The 17,009-nt window shown below is 44.5% G+C and overlaps 3 protein-coding genes and 1 long non-coding RNA gene across 4 annotated transcripts in view; 1 reads left to right on the plus strand and 3 right to left on the minus strand.

Annotated features, from left to right (window-relative positions):
- Positions 1-2,117: 2,117 nt before the first annotated feature.
- On the minus strand, positions 2,118-4,001 carry LOC135810751 (uncharacterized). The gene is made up of 3 exons (XM_065324217.1): positions 3,843-4,001; positions 3,123-3,544; positions 2,118-2,690 (listed from the first exon to the last, which is right to left on the minus strand). Exons 1-3 carry the CDS (start codon positions 3,899-3,901, stop codon positions 2,680-2,682), a joined length of 492 nt encoding a protein of 163 aa, XP_065180289.1. The 5' UTR covers positions 3,902-4,001; the 3' UTR covers positions 2,118-2,679.
- Positions 4,002-5,473: 1,472 nt separating this feature from the next.
- On the plus strand, positions 5,474-7,557 carry LOC135808896 (uncharacterized). Its single transcript, XM_065322139.1, has 3 exons — positions 5,474-5,800; positions 6,093-6,508; positions 6,912-7,557. The coding sequence occupies exons 1-3, from the start codon at positions 5,742-5,744 to the stop codon at positions 6,920-6,922; spliced, it is 486 nt and encodes a 161-aa protein (XP_065178211.1). The 5' UTR covers positions 5,474-5,741; the 3' UTR covers positions 6,923-7,557.
- Positions 7,558-9,502: 1,945 nt separating this feature from the next.
- LOC135808892 (uncharacterized) lies at positions 9,503-12,600 on the minus strand. The gene is made up of 3 exons (XR_010552143.1): positions 11,699-12,600; positions 11,451-11,581; positions 9,503-9,973 (listed from the first exon to the last, which is right to left on the minus strand). It is a non-coding gene; the product is annotated as an uncharacterized LOC135808892 (long non-coding RNA).
- Positions 12,601-16,296: 3,696 nt separating this feature from the next.
- The window catches only part of LOC135808893 (uncharacterized), an 8,866-nt gene continuing 8,153 nt past the window's right edge, over positions 16,297-17,009 (minus strand). Inside the window, exon 3 of the mRNA XM_065322134.1 lies at positions 16,297-16,874. Within this exon, the coding sequence (XP_065178206.1) occupies positions 16,864-16,874 (11 nt within the window). The 3' untranslated portion in view covers positions 16,297-16,863. The remainder of the gene's footprint in view (positions 16,875-17,009) is intronic.

The raw sequence follows: 17,009 nt of genomic DNA on the forward strand, positions 1-17,009 counted from the left end.
TATACTGTAGAGTGGGCTGTACCTCCTGGACAGCTAGCCGTTTCCACTTTGTTAGGTCTCATCAACATGTGTAGGGGGGGGGGGGGGAGGATTCTGAACTGCATGTTGAGTATGTTGAAGCCATATTTTCTAAGCCTTCCCCAGTCAGATGTTATATCTCTGTGCACATGATACTCGAAGCCCGAAGCCGGAAACGATTGAAACGATACTAAACTCATGCCAACATCTTCTAAAACGTTTGTTTGTGCTGTATTTGAGATTTCAAAGCAATGAAAGAATTCCCATGCAAATTGATCATCAACCAGTGTCCCGGTCAGTTTACCGTTACCCGTGCGTCCTCCTGTCGTAAAAGATAGTGAATTTTGTTGCCCTTGACATGAAGCAAGCAGCTGAAAGGGAGAGATCGATAGATACATAGATACTAGGCAGGTATCCAATATAATCCTCAGGCTGCGTATAGTGCATGGTTGGTTGGTGTACTATATTTTACTTCGCAAGAATGAACTGGCACTGTTTCTGCCTACTTGCAGGGACAAGTGAATTGTCCAAGCTCTCACAGAATGACGAAGAAAGGAAATACTTATGACATGAGAGTGCGAAACATGCAAGCATAATAGAGAGAGCGTTGTAAATGGGGATTATTATACTTGTAAAGGATTTCGAAATACGAAAGTATTCAAATATTCGGATGGAGAGCCAAGGATTGAAGTTGAAAAAATTAATAGGGGACCATAAGTTTACAAGTGTAGAAGATGTGATGCAGCTAGGCAGCTAAGCATCTGGTCATTGAATGTCAGTATCACATAAGTCAGTTTTGTGCTAATTGTTGCACGTTCTGACTCACCATTATATTGCTTATAATCGCTAGTTCTGGACAAAACAGATAACTTGTAAACTTATGGTCCTCTCTTTTCTAATATTCAAATAGTGGTATGGATTTTGACATGAAGAAGTAGGTTCTCTCTGGTCGGTGGACAGGCCCAGCAATAAAATTCTCACACAGCAAGCGTGGTACAACCAAGTCCTTCTTTGTTATTACTCAGAGTTTTGGGTTCGAAATAATCTTCAGAAACCTAACAAAGATAGCCATAATGTTAGTCATATACAATACACATGCACACAGTGCATGAATATATCTGAGAAAGTGGGTAGAGGCGATAAATATACAGTTTCAGTAGCGCAAAGGAAAGTCAGCTCAATTGATAGCTAATCCTGTCTGAATAAAAGGAGCGAGGTGATCTCCATAATTAATGACACAGAGCCTATAGGTTCCAGCTCAGCAACACGACGGACGACAAGCACATGAGTTTGAGATTGTGTGTGTGTGTGTTGAAGTTTATTTTAACATCGCAACACAAACAGGCGGTGTCGCCTCCTTTCATGAATATAGAGGGAAGGTGTATTCGCTAGGTTGGGAGGCGGGATTAGGAGTAGCGATCGGGACTGGCTTAATCGGGCGCGGGAGAGATGGGTGCGGTTTGGGGCCCATCGCTCACGCGTTGTGCAAGCCTTGGCTTTTGTTGTCATTATTTTGTCGATCTGTTGGCAGGAGTGACACTGTTTTCTGATTCTGATAGTCATTTCATGGCCTCCCATGGGTAGTATGCAACTTTGGTGCTTGGGGATTCCGGGGGTCGAGGCTGGCCGGTGACGGGATGAATCCTATGCACTCAGTTTATGGGGTTCGTTTCGACAACCGCTAACACCCGATGTTTCTGTGTGCGTGTGTGTGTGTGTGTGTGTGTGTGTGTGTGTGTGTGTGTGTGTGTGTGTGTGTTTGTGTTATTGTTATGAAAATGTACCCTAACGACGTCTTTCATGCTGGCACGGCCGGGCTTGCCAAGTGAATTTCGACGTATTCCTTGTGGACTAGTGATGGCAATCTCCACATTTCTGGCCAATGTAGGTAAGCAACACGAGGCTATAATCTTTGCGATGAGTATTGTACTGGGTTTGAATATCAATAGCACACTAACTGTTACCGGTACTAAGAGAACAGAGAAAAGAGACTAAGCCGGTCTGGGACGTCAACCCTGCAGGTGATAACAGATAAGGGATAGTGAGGGATTGGGCTCTGTCACGCAGGGCTTCACTTCAACAACTTCTACAAGGAGGTGTGAGTCAGGATGACAGACTTTATTAGCATTGTGTTCAGAGATTTTAGGAATACGGACTGTGATGATTAGATGATCAACAGCCCATGTATGATAATGTGATGATGAACACGCACTGATGATAATAACGAATTTAGCGAGCTGTGAAGATAGGAGAAGAACTTATAGGTTGGTAAATTCTGAATTCTGCTGGACACTGGTTAAGGAATTATATAAAAGACAATGGGTCAGAACTCCTCACTCAGCTTGCCAAATAACCATAATAATTATATAGAATTTGGAAGCAAAGTAAGATTCTCCCTCACTTCGGCCAAGATCAAACTCTGAGCATGCAATGATGCAACAATGCCAAAACAGGGATACTACATGTATAACTATTAGTAGATGCGAGACAGAGTGAATTACAAAGGGCTGTGTAGCATTAGTACGAGATCATGCACATCTTGATTTTCAAATATACTATGTTTGGTGATCTACGCTAAGGCAGTTTGATGCTTGGATGTCAGGACGTCCTCGTTCTCAACAATGCAGATTTACGGCCATGTCTTTGAGCACCCTTCTCTTCTTATGATGGCGCTAAGGACACAGATAGCAACATACAAAAAGCAGAGAGATAACGTTATAGATTGCCGCAAATAGGCTCATTTATATTCAGGTAATTCAACAGGTGAATTGCAGGGATAGTCAGTTTAGCAAAACATATACAGATCAATAATATAATATATTATTGCACGTGTTCTGAAATCCTTAGAAACCATGGGGCTGCAAGAGCTTCCTCAAATGCTTGAAGTCACTATTATACATTGTACAAGAAATACTGATGGGTGGCTAAGGGAAAAAATTCGACTGGAGTGCTGCTATCGAATGTCCCCTTGATTCCTGTTACCTTCATTACCTCTGCTTTGCGTAGATCATTCATAATAATTATATTATGCATTTCACTATTCAAGTATACATTGTATACTCTCTGCTCATTGTAAATGCAGTTGAGAAGAAAACATTACTTACGGACGCCCCACAGGGACCCGGCGCAGCCCACAGTCTGCCCACTCGCGTCAGTGAGGAACTTGATGGACATGCTGGAATCACCAGTATCGATCACGCCTGGGTCAGCAGCTGGATCGTCGGAGCAGACCACAGTGTGTGGATTGGATGCAGCAGTGCTGACCGTCAATGAATCCTGACTGCATGTATTTCCAATAGGCAGGGTACATGGATGGAAGATGACGCTCACCGGACGACCACCAATGGCGCTGAAATCCAAGTTACACTCCATGTTCGGGTAATACTCGTTGCTGGCTGTGTCGCGTCCGAACTGGAAAAAAGCAAAGAATCCATTGGTGTAGTCCTCCTCATGCAGGATCTGGTTAACATCGCTGCGATTGTGACACGTCATACTTCCATAGATAATGGGGTTGGCTTCCGATGGGCTGTGTAAAAAACAATAGAGCACAGGCAATTGTTACAGGCTGCCCACAAGACAAATAAACTCTGATGCTGATGATCAGGTACGAGTGATAACAACTGGGCAATTGTATATCCTTCTTTCTGTAATGATCATATTATTGAATAGCGAGCAATATGATTGGATGTGAAAACGAATTCATCCTGATGATCTGGGTTAGGACTGAGTACGGGCCGAATCAATAATGGACTAAACAGTATCCGAAATACGATAGTTCGTCTAGAGATTTCACGCTTATGATGTGAAGTGAAAAAAAAACTCACCTTGCGGCCAATGCGACAAGGACAGCAGCCAGGATAGGAAGACAGATTTGAGGAGACATTCTGGAAAGTCGGCGTTTGAGTCGGGATTGATCAGCCAAGCGGTAATGGAATTATCAATATGCTTGAGAGCTTGGGAGTATATCTGCCAGAAATAATGGAAGCGAGCTCCTTTTATACCATCCGGAGTGGGTCACAATGCTCAAAGACTTACGCGAATGAATTGTGCCATGTGCCTGCATGCTTGCACACACGATAGTTGGTACCTTCATCAAGAGCGGGTATTAGACTCGGAGACAAGTTCCTCTGCGGATTTGTTCTCTTTGACAGGCTCCACTGATCGATACCAGTTGTTCCGCCCCTAGCACGTGTGACCTTTTCCCATGATACGTAAACACCAATCCTTATCTGAATGAGTAGAAGACGCATGTAAAGGCTGAACATACTCCACATTTCCCCGTCATGACATCTCGCTCGCTGTTGCCATTCTGATGCCTTCTATTCAACGACTTCTGTATTATTATTGCATTATTGCTCAGAATGTTAGCTTGGAATATCTGATGAAGCATATTTGTCCTATCCTCTCTCAAGAGACCTGTGCCAATCCCGTGGTCACACGAACTGCAAGAATTCTATGCTCTTGCCAAAGTGCCTTGGGCAATGGATACTGCGTTTTCTTCTTTCATACATTGTACATGTGTCACTATCGCATCTTTGTACTCACATACCAGTTGGTATGTTGCAAGCATAAATTTCACAATCACGAATACTGTGGTAGACACGTGGTATGTGATCTACTTGATTGGTTTCCTTTTTTCCTGAGAGGGACTCAGGTTGGTGATATAAGGAAAAAATGAGCGGCGAGAGCTGTCTGATCGTGTACACAAACCAAACGAACTTCCCGTACTCTCGGGAAATTGGCAAGTAATTGCAAAGCACTCAGCACTCAGCACCCTGCGCCACTCCCGAGCACGGAAAACGCAGTTTATACCTCTTAGATAACTAAGACCACTAGTATTCGGTCATTGCGACTCTTGTGATGAAGTGGAAAATCTAGCACAGTCAATTAAACTGACGTCTCTGATCATCTGTAGAGATACATCAGGGTATGAGCGCGATGCGTGTACTCACAAATGGAGGAATTCTCCTCCTTTCGCTAAAACGTGTGTGCTGTGTTACTTGGAACGTGCTGGCACGGATGATTTTGTGGTGTGGTGATCAAACGAACAATTTCTGTATGTCTCTGGGGAGAGGGCTAAACATTGTAAACAATAATATGAAACGCTCCAAAGCACACGTAGAATGTACGTGTGTTCAGACAAATTTCACGATCTTTACAATCATTGCGAAGGACGGATGTAGGACTGAGTGACGTGGGGTTGAGCTGGAAAGAAGACTATCCTCATTCCGCAGTACACACTTAAATATTCATCTACGTGGTGTTGTCGGGACCTGACTTGGCACCTGCAATCGCATGTGTCTCTTCCAGTCTACTAGTCTCTGTGCTACCAATGTCCAGTACTTGTTTCCTGGATTGTGCAATTCCAGACTTTCACTCACATATCCCAAGGAGCTACCCTGTGCACTAACCTTCATCAAACGAGAAGCATGCATCGTACACATTATGATTGTGACATACCTCTCTGCATATCCTTTGAGATACTGTCTTTGCATCTTCCCCACTCATCTTATTACGGACATGAGAAAAGATCGAAGCAGCGCTGAATGGTTCGGTTATAATGCTAGTCGCATTGTCGCATCAGGCGTTTGGCAGCGTGTATAAAAAGACGCTAGTTTTGACTGCTATTGTCATAATTGTCCCATTTCTGTGTTGTAAGGTCAACTTGCCTCTTACCAAAATACTTCGCTATAATCAGTTCTTGAGAACTAAAAACATTCAGTATGTCCTTGAAAACCCTTCTTCCCATCCTGGTGGCTGTTCTGGTTGCAGTACTTTGCAGGTAAGTGTATTATAGACCCTCGTTTGTCACTCCTCAAATCACCTTGCTTTCTTTCTTTTAATATTGCATGGTATCTATTCGCTTAACCTTTGTCATTTTCATATTTTTGATGATTACCACCCTTGTGTTGCTAGTACCGGTAATTCGTATTATTCATTGGTTCTTTCACTTGATGAGAAAGCAAGAAGACTTGTTTAGGCAATTCTCTGGAGTCCTGATAATCGTGGGTAAGAGCTTGAAGTTGCAGTTATTTCTTATTGAAGTTGATATTTGTGCGGTCTGTCTATTGCAGGCCTACAGAAGCTATTGTGTATGGTAGCATGACGTGCCATAACCGTAGCGATGTCAATCAGATCTTACATCAGGAGGACTACACCAATGGACAGTTTGCCTTCTTCCAATTCGGACGCGACACAGCCAGCAACGAGTATTACCCGAACATGGAATGTAACTTGGATTACAGCGCCATTGGTGGTCGTCCGGTGAGCGTCATCTTCCATCCATGTACCCTGCCTATTGGAAATACATGCAGTCAGGATTCATTAACGGTCAGCACTGCTGCATCCAATCCACACACTGTGGTCTGCTCCGACGATCCAGCTGCTGAACCAGGCGTGATCGATTCTGGTGATTCCAGCATGTCCATCAAGTTCCTCACTGACGCGAGTGGGCAGACAGTTGGTTGCGCGGGATTCATGTGGGGCGTCCGTAAGTAATACTATTCTATTTCTTGTAATACACAGATGACAGTCGTAATCCCTCTTGGCTTACCCAAGCCTATTCGGAAAACGAAAAGGAATCGAGCCATCATCACCCAGGTTCCTTGTGGAGTTAAGGTTCGATAAATCCGAGAGCTGCTCCCTGCAATTGACTGTTGTTATAATTCTGTGATTCGATCGTGATACATAATTATACACAGTACATGTTCGATGAGCTAGTCGGGTCTCATCGCAACTGTCATTGTCCTGCCGTCAACATGCACTAACATGCAATGGTGCAATAATATTATTGTATGCTAATGTTTGTACAGAAATTCCGAGTTTTGTCGTTCACTAGCCACTGTTAGTAAACGTTGTGTCTTTTTGCGTTTCTATGTGTTGCGTTTCCTCAGCTCCGTCCTAAACTACTTCAGTAGAGAGGTTCAAAAGGCATCGTGCAAACCTGCCACTACACGGAGCACTAAGGCATCCTGTCTCAATCACCATGCAAAGCTGAATCATATCGTTTGCATTTGTATAGAAGCATCATAATTGACACATTCAGAACCAAAATTTCTTTCCAACCAATCTATGTACCTTTCATTCCAGCTTCCGCCCTGCCTCCTCTTTCTATGTCATGGATATTTACATGCATTGACACAGAGAATACCAATAGCATGCATGACATAAACATACAATCATGTATTATGATGTAATCAAGTAGCGTGTACTATGATGTTTACAATGTACATCTTGTTCTTTCTTTAACAAAGTAGCAAACATGCTTGCCCCTGGATTGCTCCCGAATTTTTGTCACTGTGCTCTTGAAATTCTAATATACGGGTAGATGTACAGGTATTGTAGTATACATGTTTGTCTTCCAAGGCACGTTTGATGGTAATTCATGTACAGTACTTTGTATTTGCATCCCAGTCACTGAGTGAAAACTATACTTTTGCATTCCATATTTCCTCCTTTCGCTTTGCAAGCAATAATTATACTTGATGTTTCTTTCATTTGATTCCGTTCAGCAATCTGATCTGATGAAGAATACCTGTATGGAGTACTGGTGACGCGATATGACAGTGAAGAGTGTTGTGTTGGGCATGTGTTGACCGGACTACATGTATACTGTAGAGTGGGCTGTACCTCCTGGACAGCTAGCCGTTTCCACTTTGTTAGGTCTCATCAACATGTGTAGGGGGGGGGGGAGGATTCTGAACTGCATGTTGAGTATGTTGAAGCCATATTTTCTAAGCCTTCCCCAGTCAGATGTTATATCTCTGTGCACATGATACTCGAAGCCCGAAGCCGGAAACGATTGAAACGATACTAAACTCATGCCAACATCTTCTAAAACGTTTGTTTGTGCTGTATTTGAGATTTCAAAGCAATGAAAGAATTCCCATGCAAATTGATCATCAACCAGTGTCCCGGTCAGTTTACCGTTACCCGTGCGTCCTCCTGTTGTAAAAGATAGTGAATTGTGTGACCCTTGAGATGAAGCAAGCAGCTGAAAGGGAGAGATCGATAGATACATAGATACTAGGCAGGTGTCCACTATAATCCTCAGGCTGCGTATAGTGCATGGTTGGTTGGTATACTATATTTTACTTCGCAAGAATGAACTGGCGTTTCTGCCTACTTGCAGAGACAAGTGAATTGTCCAAGCTCTCACAGAATGACGAAGAAAGGAAATACTTATGACATGAGAGTGCGAAACATGCAAGCATAATAGAGAGAGCGTTGTAAATGGGAATTATCATAAAGGATTTCGAAATACGAAAGTATTCAAATATTCGGATGGAGAGTCAAGGATTGAAGTTGAAAAAATTAATAGGGGACCATAAGTTTACAAGTTTACAAGATGTGATGCAGCTAGACAGCTAAGCATCTGGTCATTGAATGTCAGTATCACATGAGTCAGTTTTGTGCTAATTGTTGCACGTTCTGACTCACCATTATCTTGCTTATAATCGCTAGTTTTGGACAAAACAGATAACTTGTAAACTTATGGTCCTCTCTTTTCTAATATTTAAATAGTGGTATGGATTTTGACATGAAGAAGTAGGTTCTCTATGGTCGGTGGACAGGCCCAGTAATAAAATTCTCACAGAGCAAGTGTGGTACAACCAAGTCCTTCTTTGTTATTACTCAGAGTTTGGGGTTCGAAATAATCTTCAGAAACCTAACAAAGATAGCCATATGTTAGTCATTATCCATATAAAAATCGCTCTGTGAGCGGTTCTGAAAAACCTTTACTGGTACTGCCCCGTCGTAAAAGTAAGAAATTAGAACTGGCCCATTGTCCCCCCAAATGCGAACTGATCCACCTAAATCGCGAATGACGGGACCCGAACGCACCAGTAGCACGAGGTCGGGAGGGCACAGGATCACGGCAATTATCATAGGGTAACACCAGTAGTAGTAGTAGAATTTATTATTTTGATAGGGAAGCCTACCGCTAGTACAGAGTCAGTACATGGCCTATGGTCCGGACCAACGTCCCCATCTGCATCCACAGGTAGGAACCTCGTGCTACTGGTGCGTTCGGGTCCCGTCATTCGCGATTTAGGTGGATCAGTTCGCATTTGGGGGGACAATGGGCCAGTTCTAATTTCTTACTTTTACGACGGGGCAGTACCAGTAAAGGTTTTTCAGAACCGCTCACAGAGCGATTTTTATATGGATAATTTCAGCTCTTTTTCCGTTCCCTCCCCACCCCAACCCCGAAGGTAAACATGATGACCACGCGCGCGATGTACTGTATGTAGCCATGCGACTGCAATAACACACTGATACATACCAGCCCTCCCCGCCTCGCTACCCCGCACACAGATACACAAACATGTGTATGCACATGGCACACACACGTGGCCACGCACACATACGCACATGCACACGACACAAACAGGAAATTCTTCATGTATAATGCCATGCAAAGCAGTGGCCACCGTACTTGAGGAAGTCAGTTGTGAAACAAAAATAATTCAACTACAGCGTGTAGACAAGCTGACGGCCAAAGCACAACATAGCAAACATGACATTTGCCCAAGGATTGCAGTTTGCAGACCATGCCATGGAAGCAGCGAATACAGAATGTAATAATTAGCATACAAAGTGACAAGCAAGGACGTGGCCATCATACACCAGAAACTTGCAGAAAGTCACACATCCAACAGATAGAGAAGTGAACAGCAATCTGATACAGCCCACACAGGACAAAGCGGACCTGATACTCGTCCCAGGATCGCAAGTGGCAAACCCTTTTCAATGCATAACATGCAGGTGTACGTTAGACGCATGAACATCTGACCGTGTCGCCAGCATACAATGTCATCACATGTTTACCCCACAAGTTACACACATGCACAGTAGAAGCACAATGAAAGCAATGGAAAAGTACGATGTGGTTGCTGAAGCATCTTCACACTTCAAATTCAGACTTCAATGTGGTCGTCACGGGATGATATACCTGCAAGATACAAGTGATGAAGAAAGAAAGCAGAAGGTCGTGAGGTAGGCTATGAGACACCACAAATGGTTCACCTACATGTCTGTTCAGGGCTAGTGCACTCACACGGAGAATTGTCATAATCGAGCATTTCCCAAACTGAGAAGTGCAATGAAATCCACTTGCATGCACAGGAGCAATTTTGCAATATTATGATGCGCAATTCGACACGATCTGCGATGCTGCGTGCGATGTGCCCTGCTGTCATGATAGTGACAGTCACCGCGGTATGTTTTGTCAACGTCGCCCGTGCACTCTTCTGTCAAGTCCAAAGTGCTCACATACTTGGCAATGTTTTTGCAGTGATTAACTTTTATCCTAGTTATGTCACGGGTAACTTTAATGAAGTACCCGCAGGCCGTGTCGATCTGCACATCGTCCACTCTCTCATGTACTTGGCCTGCTTTGTCTGTGTATCCATTTCATGTGCGATCCACAAAATCGACTAGACAGTGGGTGCAATACGCTCTCTACCTGAAGACGTTCTTCTGGCGGCATCTCGCCATGTACTTGGCCTGGCTTTGTCTGTGTATCCATTTCATGTTTGATCAACAAAATCTCAATGCACTACAGAGACTAGACAGTGGGTGCAATACGCTCTCTATCTGAAGACGTGAACCATTTAAATTTTTTTGGAAAAGTTTACGTACACCTGAAACGTAATGAAGTACAGGAATAGAGAGAGTGACTACAATACGCTCTCGACCTGATAATAGTGATAACGTGAGTACAAGACACTCTCCACCTGATAACGTGTTAGAAGGTAACATGTCTACAGTCCCACCGTACCCTTCCGACACGACTGTAGACCATTACATTTTTTTGAGAAGTTATACGTACACCTTAAACGTAAATGAGAGAGTGACTACAATACGCTCTCGACCTGATAACGTGAGTACAAGACACTAGGGAGGTTTAGTCCCACGTAATCCGTGGGTACTTTACGTGGGTGCACCACGTGATACTCAGTGACCCGCGTACAGACGTTTTCTGATTCACGACATACCGTGTATGGAGGCTCACCCACGTTCCGCCAGAACGTGGGTGAAAATCAGAATGGAGCGCATTGTGCGAGCTGTGAGGGTGCTCAGCTGAATAAGTTTCCGAAGCACGAAATCAAAATATTGGATGAGCTTCTTAGGCCGGGGTAGCTTCGTCTTTGACCAGGTTTTGGCCTTTCGCTTCATGCTTTTGTTTGTTCCGTGTGACTAAACACAACATTGCGACGTGGGTGCCCTTCATCCACTTTACGTGGATCACCCACGTACGCGTTTCCGTTACGTGGGAACTAAACCTCCCTACTCTCCACCTGATAACGTGTTAGTAGAAGGTAACAGGTCTACAGTCCCACCGTACCCTTCATCATTCCTCATTCACCATCGATGCATCGCGCCGATACCCTGGCACACACTGGGAACATATCAATGGGGTGCCTTACCGTCGTCTAGAGGAGACGTCTTCGCAGCAATATTTTCCCTCCTGCGCATTCAGTCGCCGACGCGACAGCGTTCACGGGACCGTTCCAGTTGCGGAAGACATTCGATTCATCGGGCCAATTCAGAAACAGGGCTGTGGACACACAGGGGGCAGAGGAGAGACATTGTTAGTGGACAAGAAATATGCAGTGGCAAGTGGCGAGTGCCGCATGGATGTCAAGTTGTCATGCACAATTCAGCTATTACTTACGGTCCAGCTAGTCCTGCCATTGCTCGCTCGTCCTGGTTCCTCCTCGTTCGTCTTCCTGCACGTCTGCACTTCTCCTTCCCCACGGTTGGCTTTGCGGTACGAGGGTGCCGGAAGGAATTCCCACCATGTATCCATGTACATGAAGTCCCACCATGACTCTCCATGTACAATGTACATGTCCACGGCCACGTCAGCAGTTTGTATAGTACCGGAAGGAGTTCCCACGATGTCTCCAAAGGCCTAGAGCGGACGTCTTTGCAGCAATTCTTTTCGCCCTGCGCATTCAGTTCGCCGACGATGTCTCCAAAGGCAAAGGCCTAGAGCCTAGTAGAGGGGACGTCTTTGCAGCAATTCTTTTCACCCTAGTACCCTGCACATTCACTCCGCCGACACGACAGCGTTTACGGGGCCGTTCCAGGTGCAAAAGGTCCACGTCAGCAGTTCTCAACTATTTCGCGTACGGGATAGTCGCCGCGACAGCGTTTAAGGGTCGTTCCAGGTGCAAAAGGTATCCATCAATGGCACTTTGCAGTATGGGGTACGGAAAAGGGGCCTCCTCGTTCGACTTCGTCGACTTCTGCAGTTCTCCTTCCCGTCAGGGGTACCGAAAGGGGCCTCCTCGCAGTTGTCCTTGCCGTCAGGTCCACGTCATGCAGTTCTCAACTATTTCGCGTACGGGATAGTCGTCTTTGTCGTACGCGACATCGGCGTTTACCGAGTGGCATTGGCACAAAGCAGACCGTTGACGGGGTCACGTGTCAAAAAAGTATCAACAACGTGTCGACTACGTGTCGACCACGTGTATAGCGGTACACTCAGCGGTACACTAATTCTCGTGCCATTCTCGTGTCACAAAACTGGAACATCGAGTACCAGTATGGAAAGGCTTCAGACAGGAAGCCTTTCCAATATACAATACACATGCACACAGTGCATGAACAGATGTGAGAAAGTGGGTAGAGGCGATAAATATACAGAGTTTCAGTAGCGCGAGGAAAGTCAGCTCAATTGATAGCTACCGGTACTCCTGTCTGAATAAAAGGAGCGAGGTGATCTCCATAATTAATGACACAAAGCCTATATGTAGGACTCAGTGACCAGTCAAGGCCCCATGACCAATCACGGTCCCCGTGACCAGTCAAACAGTCACAAACTCCCCATGACCAGTCACAAATTAGTTTACCAGTCACAAATGCCCCATGACCAGTCACAAATCACCACACATGTACATGTGTAAAGCACACAGTTCGTGACTGCTCGCGGAGTGCTTCGTACTGCAGGATTTGTTGTGGAAACTATAATTCCCTTTGAGCGGTCACATAATAGTTTTTTTATATTTATTTTTTTATCACATTGCACATACCTACGGAAGAAGGGGGAGACAAAACGAAGACGAAACAAAAAAGACAACAATGGGTGTGTAGGCGCTACATGAGCTGCGCTGGGGGGAGACAGTTGCGACCACTATAATTCCAAGCGAACAGGTATATGCGGAATGTACAGTTACGGCCACTCTTTCTCAGTGAGTAGTCACAGGCAGAATATAGGTATTTCTGTATTACAAGAGAGATTGGAAGCTTTGTCACAACTCTGAGTTTAACGTATTACTACGATCGTCAGGCAACTGATGGCTCCAAAACGGGCAGCCTGAACATAAGGGGGAGTAAGGTGGGAAATTCTGATGGGTATCATAGGCGACGTGTATCATAGCGCAAGAGTCAGGTGCAGGCGTGAAGTTGCCAAGTCTTCAGACTTGGAGCTATGCAGCAGCAGTTCCAGCGTGAATGATAATTATAGAATAGAGCTGGGGACTTCAATGCCAAATCCACACATGCCCACACCATTACACACACACACACTCTGTCCTTTTTCTCACATACACGCACACGCGCGTACACGCACACACACACATGCGCGCACACACACACACATTCTCTCTCTCCCACACACACACACACATGCGCGCACACACACACACATTCTCTCTCTCTCCCACACACACACACACACGCACTCTCTTTCTCACGCATGCACACAAACACACACACTCACACATGCGCGCACACACTTACTCACACAAACACACACAAATTGGCTGCGGGACTACCAGCTAGATTCACGTGACCTTGCGGACAAAGTTACGGAGGTAGAACTTATTTTCATGACGACACTTGGACACAAGTATATCTGTATCATTATTATATTTTTTATCTCTTTTCAAACAATCCACAAGCCAAGAAGAGATGCGTAGACGGAAGAACCGTACTCTTGGTGATACTGATATGCCAGTTCAAGAACATCTCGTCAGACATACATATCGACACATGTCTGGTGCACTCTCACTAACAAGCAGGCATCGCAGGGTACATTCGCACCAGCAATCACAAGAAGTTGCAGTGAGTGAATATTTCTATAAAATTAATAAGTACATGTAGAAGGCAAATAGTACGTAATGGACAAATGAAGGTGTGGAGGATCGCCCAAAAACACTGACAAGGAGACAGTAAACGGTACACAGTACTCGTATGCATGTACTTATAATACACGTTATAGCAGCACAACGAGAAAGACCATGACTTGTACATGTACCATAATGTTACATCAATAAATTTTACAGAGTTGTTTTGGGAGTAGGAATGGTACACAGTACTCGTATGCATGTACTTATAATACACGTTATAGCAGCACAACGAGAAAGACCATGACTTGTACATGTACCATAATGTTACATCAATAAATTTTACAGAGTTATTTTGGTAGTAGGAATGAAGATGTGTTCGAAGCAGTAAACTGCGTAAGCAATACGTTCAGCCACAATATTGAAATACAGTTTCCTGCAGCCAAACCAAGACACTCACACTTCTCTGGTCTAGTTCGCCATTCTTATCGCTAACATGACTTGATTTTTCTTACGATGGTTCTTGAGAATGGATCAATGATGTCTCGAATAGATGTCTTCCCTGAACGACTTCAACTGAGAGGCAGTTTCAGTTTCAACAAGCTGTACATTTTTTTCTGTGGAGTCTTCCACAAGAAAGACAGAGCTACACACACGAAGGTGCTTGGTGTACTCAGTACCTTCTTGGAGATGAACATATTTTCTTTTCCATCTTCAGTATATTTTCGTCTCTGCATCGTCGACGATGTCCACTTCTGACTCCGTAATCTTGTCACCCATCCTCTCCAAAAACACAAAGCGAGTGCTGCTTGTATGCTGGATCAGTTGAAATCAGTCTCCGTTCTAGCAAGATCGGCATGCAAAAAATTACTTGACTGAAAATATTCCGAAATAGCTTTTCTGAACGACGAAGTTTGTTCTTCAAATATGATGAATAGCACAATCTACTAGCCAAAACGTCCTCTCAAAAGAGATTCTATCTGAAGCCTGCAAGATTTTCGACCACCCTTCGTTTTGGAGAGGAGCCCACACACACCAGACTCGAGCTACAAGTAAACTACGCGGAGATCGAGAGTTGATCGAAATCTTTCTTGCTCACTTCGGAAACCTGTGTCTGTGAAGGAAAAAAGTAGGCTGATCCGAGTGATCGCGTGAATGCCTACAGATGAGTTGTAATATTTTGACGTGGACCCTGTGACCGTTCACAGAGAAAGTCGCGGCTGTTTGTGACTGGTCATCGGGATTCAAACTGGTGTGTGACTTTATGACTGCTCTTCGGGGATTTGTGACTGTTTGATTGGTCACGGGGATCGTGATCGGTCATCGAGACGTGACTGCTCACTGAGTCCTACATATAGGTTCCAGCTCAGCAACACGACGGACGACAAGCACATGAGTTTGAGATTGTGTGTGTGTGTGTGTTGAAGTTTATTTTAACGTCGCAACACAAACAGGCGGTGTCGCCTCCTTTCATGAATATAGAGGGGAGGTGTATTCGCTGGGTTGGCAGGCGGGATTAGGAGTAGCGATCGGGACTGGCTTGATCGGGCGCGGGAGAGATGGGTGCGGTTTGGGGCCCATCGCTCACGCGTTGTGCAAGCCTTGGCTTTTGTTATCATTTTGTCGATCTCTTGGCAGGGGTGATACTGTTTTCTGATTCTGATAGTCATTTCATAGCCTCCCATGGGTAGTATGCAACTTTGGTGCTTGGGGATTCCGGGGGTCGAGGCTGGCCGGTGACGGGATGAATCCTATGCACTCAGTTTATGGGGTTCGTTTCGACAACCGCTAACACCCGATATTTCTGTGTGTGTGTGTGTGTGTGTGTGTGTGTGTGTGTGTGTGTGTGTGTGTGTGTGTGTGTGTGTTTGTGTTATTGTTATGAAAATGAACCATAACGACGTCTTTCATGCTGGCACGGCCGGGCTTGCCAAGTGAATTTCGACGTATTCCTTGTGGACTAGTGATGGCAATCTCCACATTTCTGGCCAATGTAGGTAAGCAACACGAGGCTATAATCTTTGCGATGAGTATTGTACTGGGTTTGAATATCAATACCACACTACCGATACCGGTACTAAGAGAACAGAGACTAAGCCGGTCTGGGACGTCAACCCTGCAGGTGATAACAGATAAGTGATAGTGAGGGATTGGGCTCTGTCACGCAGGATACTTCACTTCAACAACTTCTACAAGGAGGTGTGAGTCAGGATGACAGACTTTATTAGCATTTTGTTCAGAGATTTTAGGAATAAGGACTGTGATGATTAGATGATCAACAGCCGATGTATGATAATGTGATGATGATACGCACTGATGATAATAACGAATTTAGCGAGCTGTGAAGATAGGAGAGGAACTTATAGGTTCGTGAATTCTGAATTCTGCTGGACACTGGTTAAGGAATTATATAAAAGACAATGGGTCAGAACTCCCCACTCAGCTTGCCAAATAACCATAATAATTATATAGAATTTGGAAGCAAAGTAAGATTCTCCCTCACTTCGGCCAAGATCAAACTCAGAGCATGCAATGATGCAACAATGCCAAAACAGGGATACTACAATCATGTATAACGATTAGTAGAAGCGAGGCAGAGTGAATTACAAAGGGCTGTGTAGCATTAGTACGAGATCATGCACATCTTGATTTTCAAATATACTATGTTTGGTGATCTACGCTAAGGCAGTTTGATGCTTGGATGTCAGGACGTCCTCGTTCTCAACAATGCAGAGTCACGGCCATGTCTTAGAGCACCCTTCTCTTCTTATGATGGCGCTAAGGACACAGATAGCAACATGCAAAAAGCAGAGAGGTAACGTTATAGATTGCCGCAAATAGGCGCATTTATATTCAGGTAATTCAACAGGTGAATTGCAGGGATAGTCAGTTTAGCAAAACATATATAGATCA

This window comes from Sycon ciliatum, chromosome 2, assembly GCF_964019385.1.
Source record: "Sycon ciliatum chromosome 2, ocSycCili1.1, whole genome shotgun sequence".
In the NCBI taxonomy this organism is placed as follows: domain Eukaryota; kingdom Metazoa; phylum Porifera; class Calcarea; order Leucosolenida; family Sycettidae; genus Sycon; species Sycon ciliatum.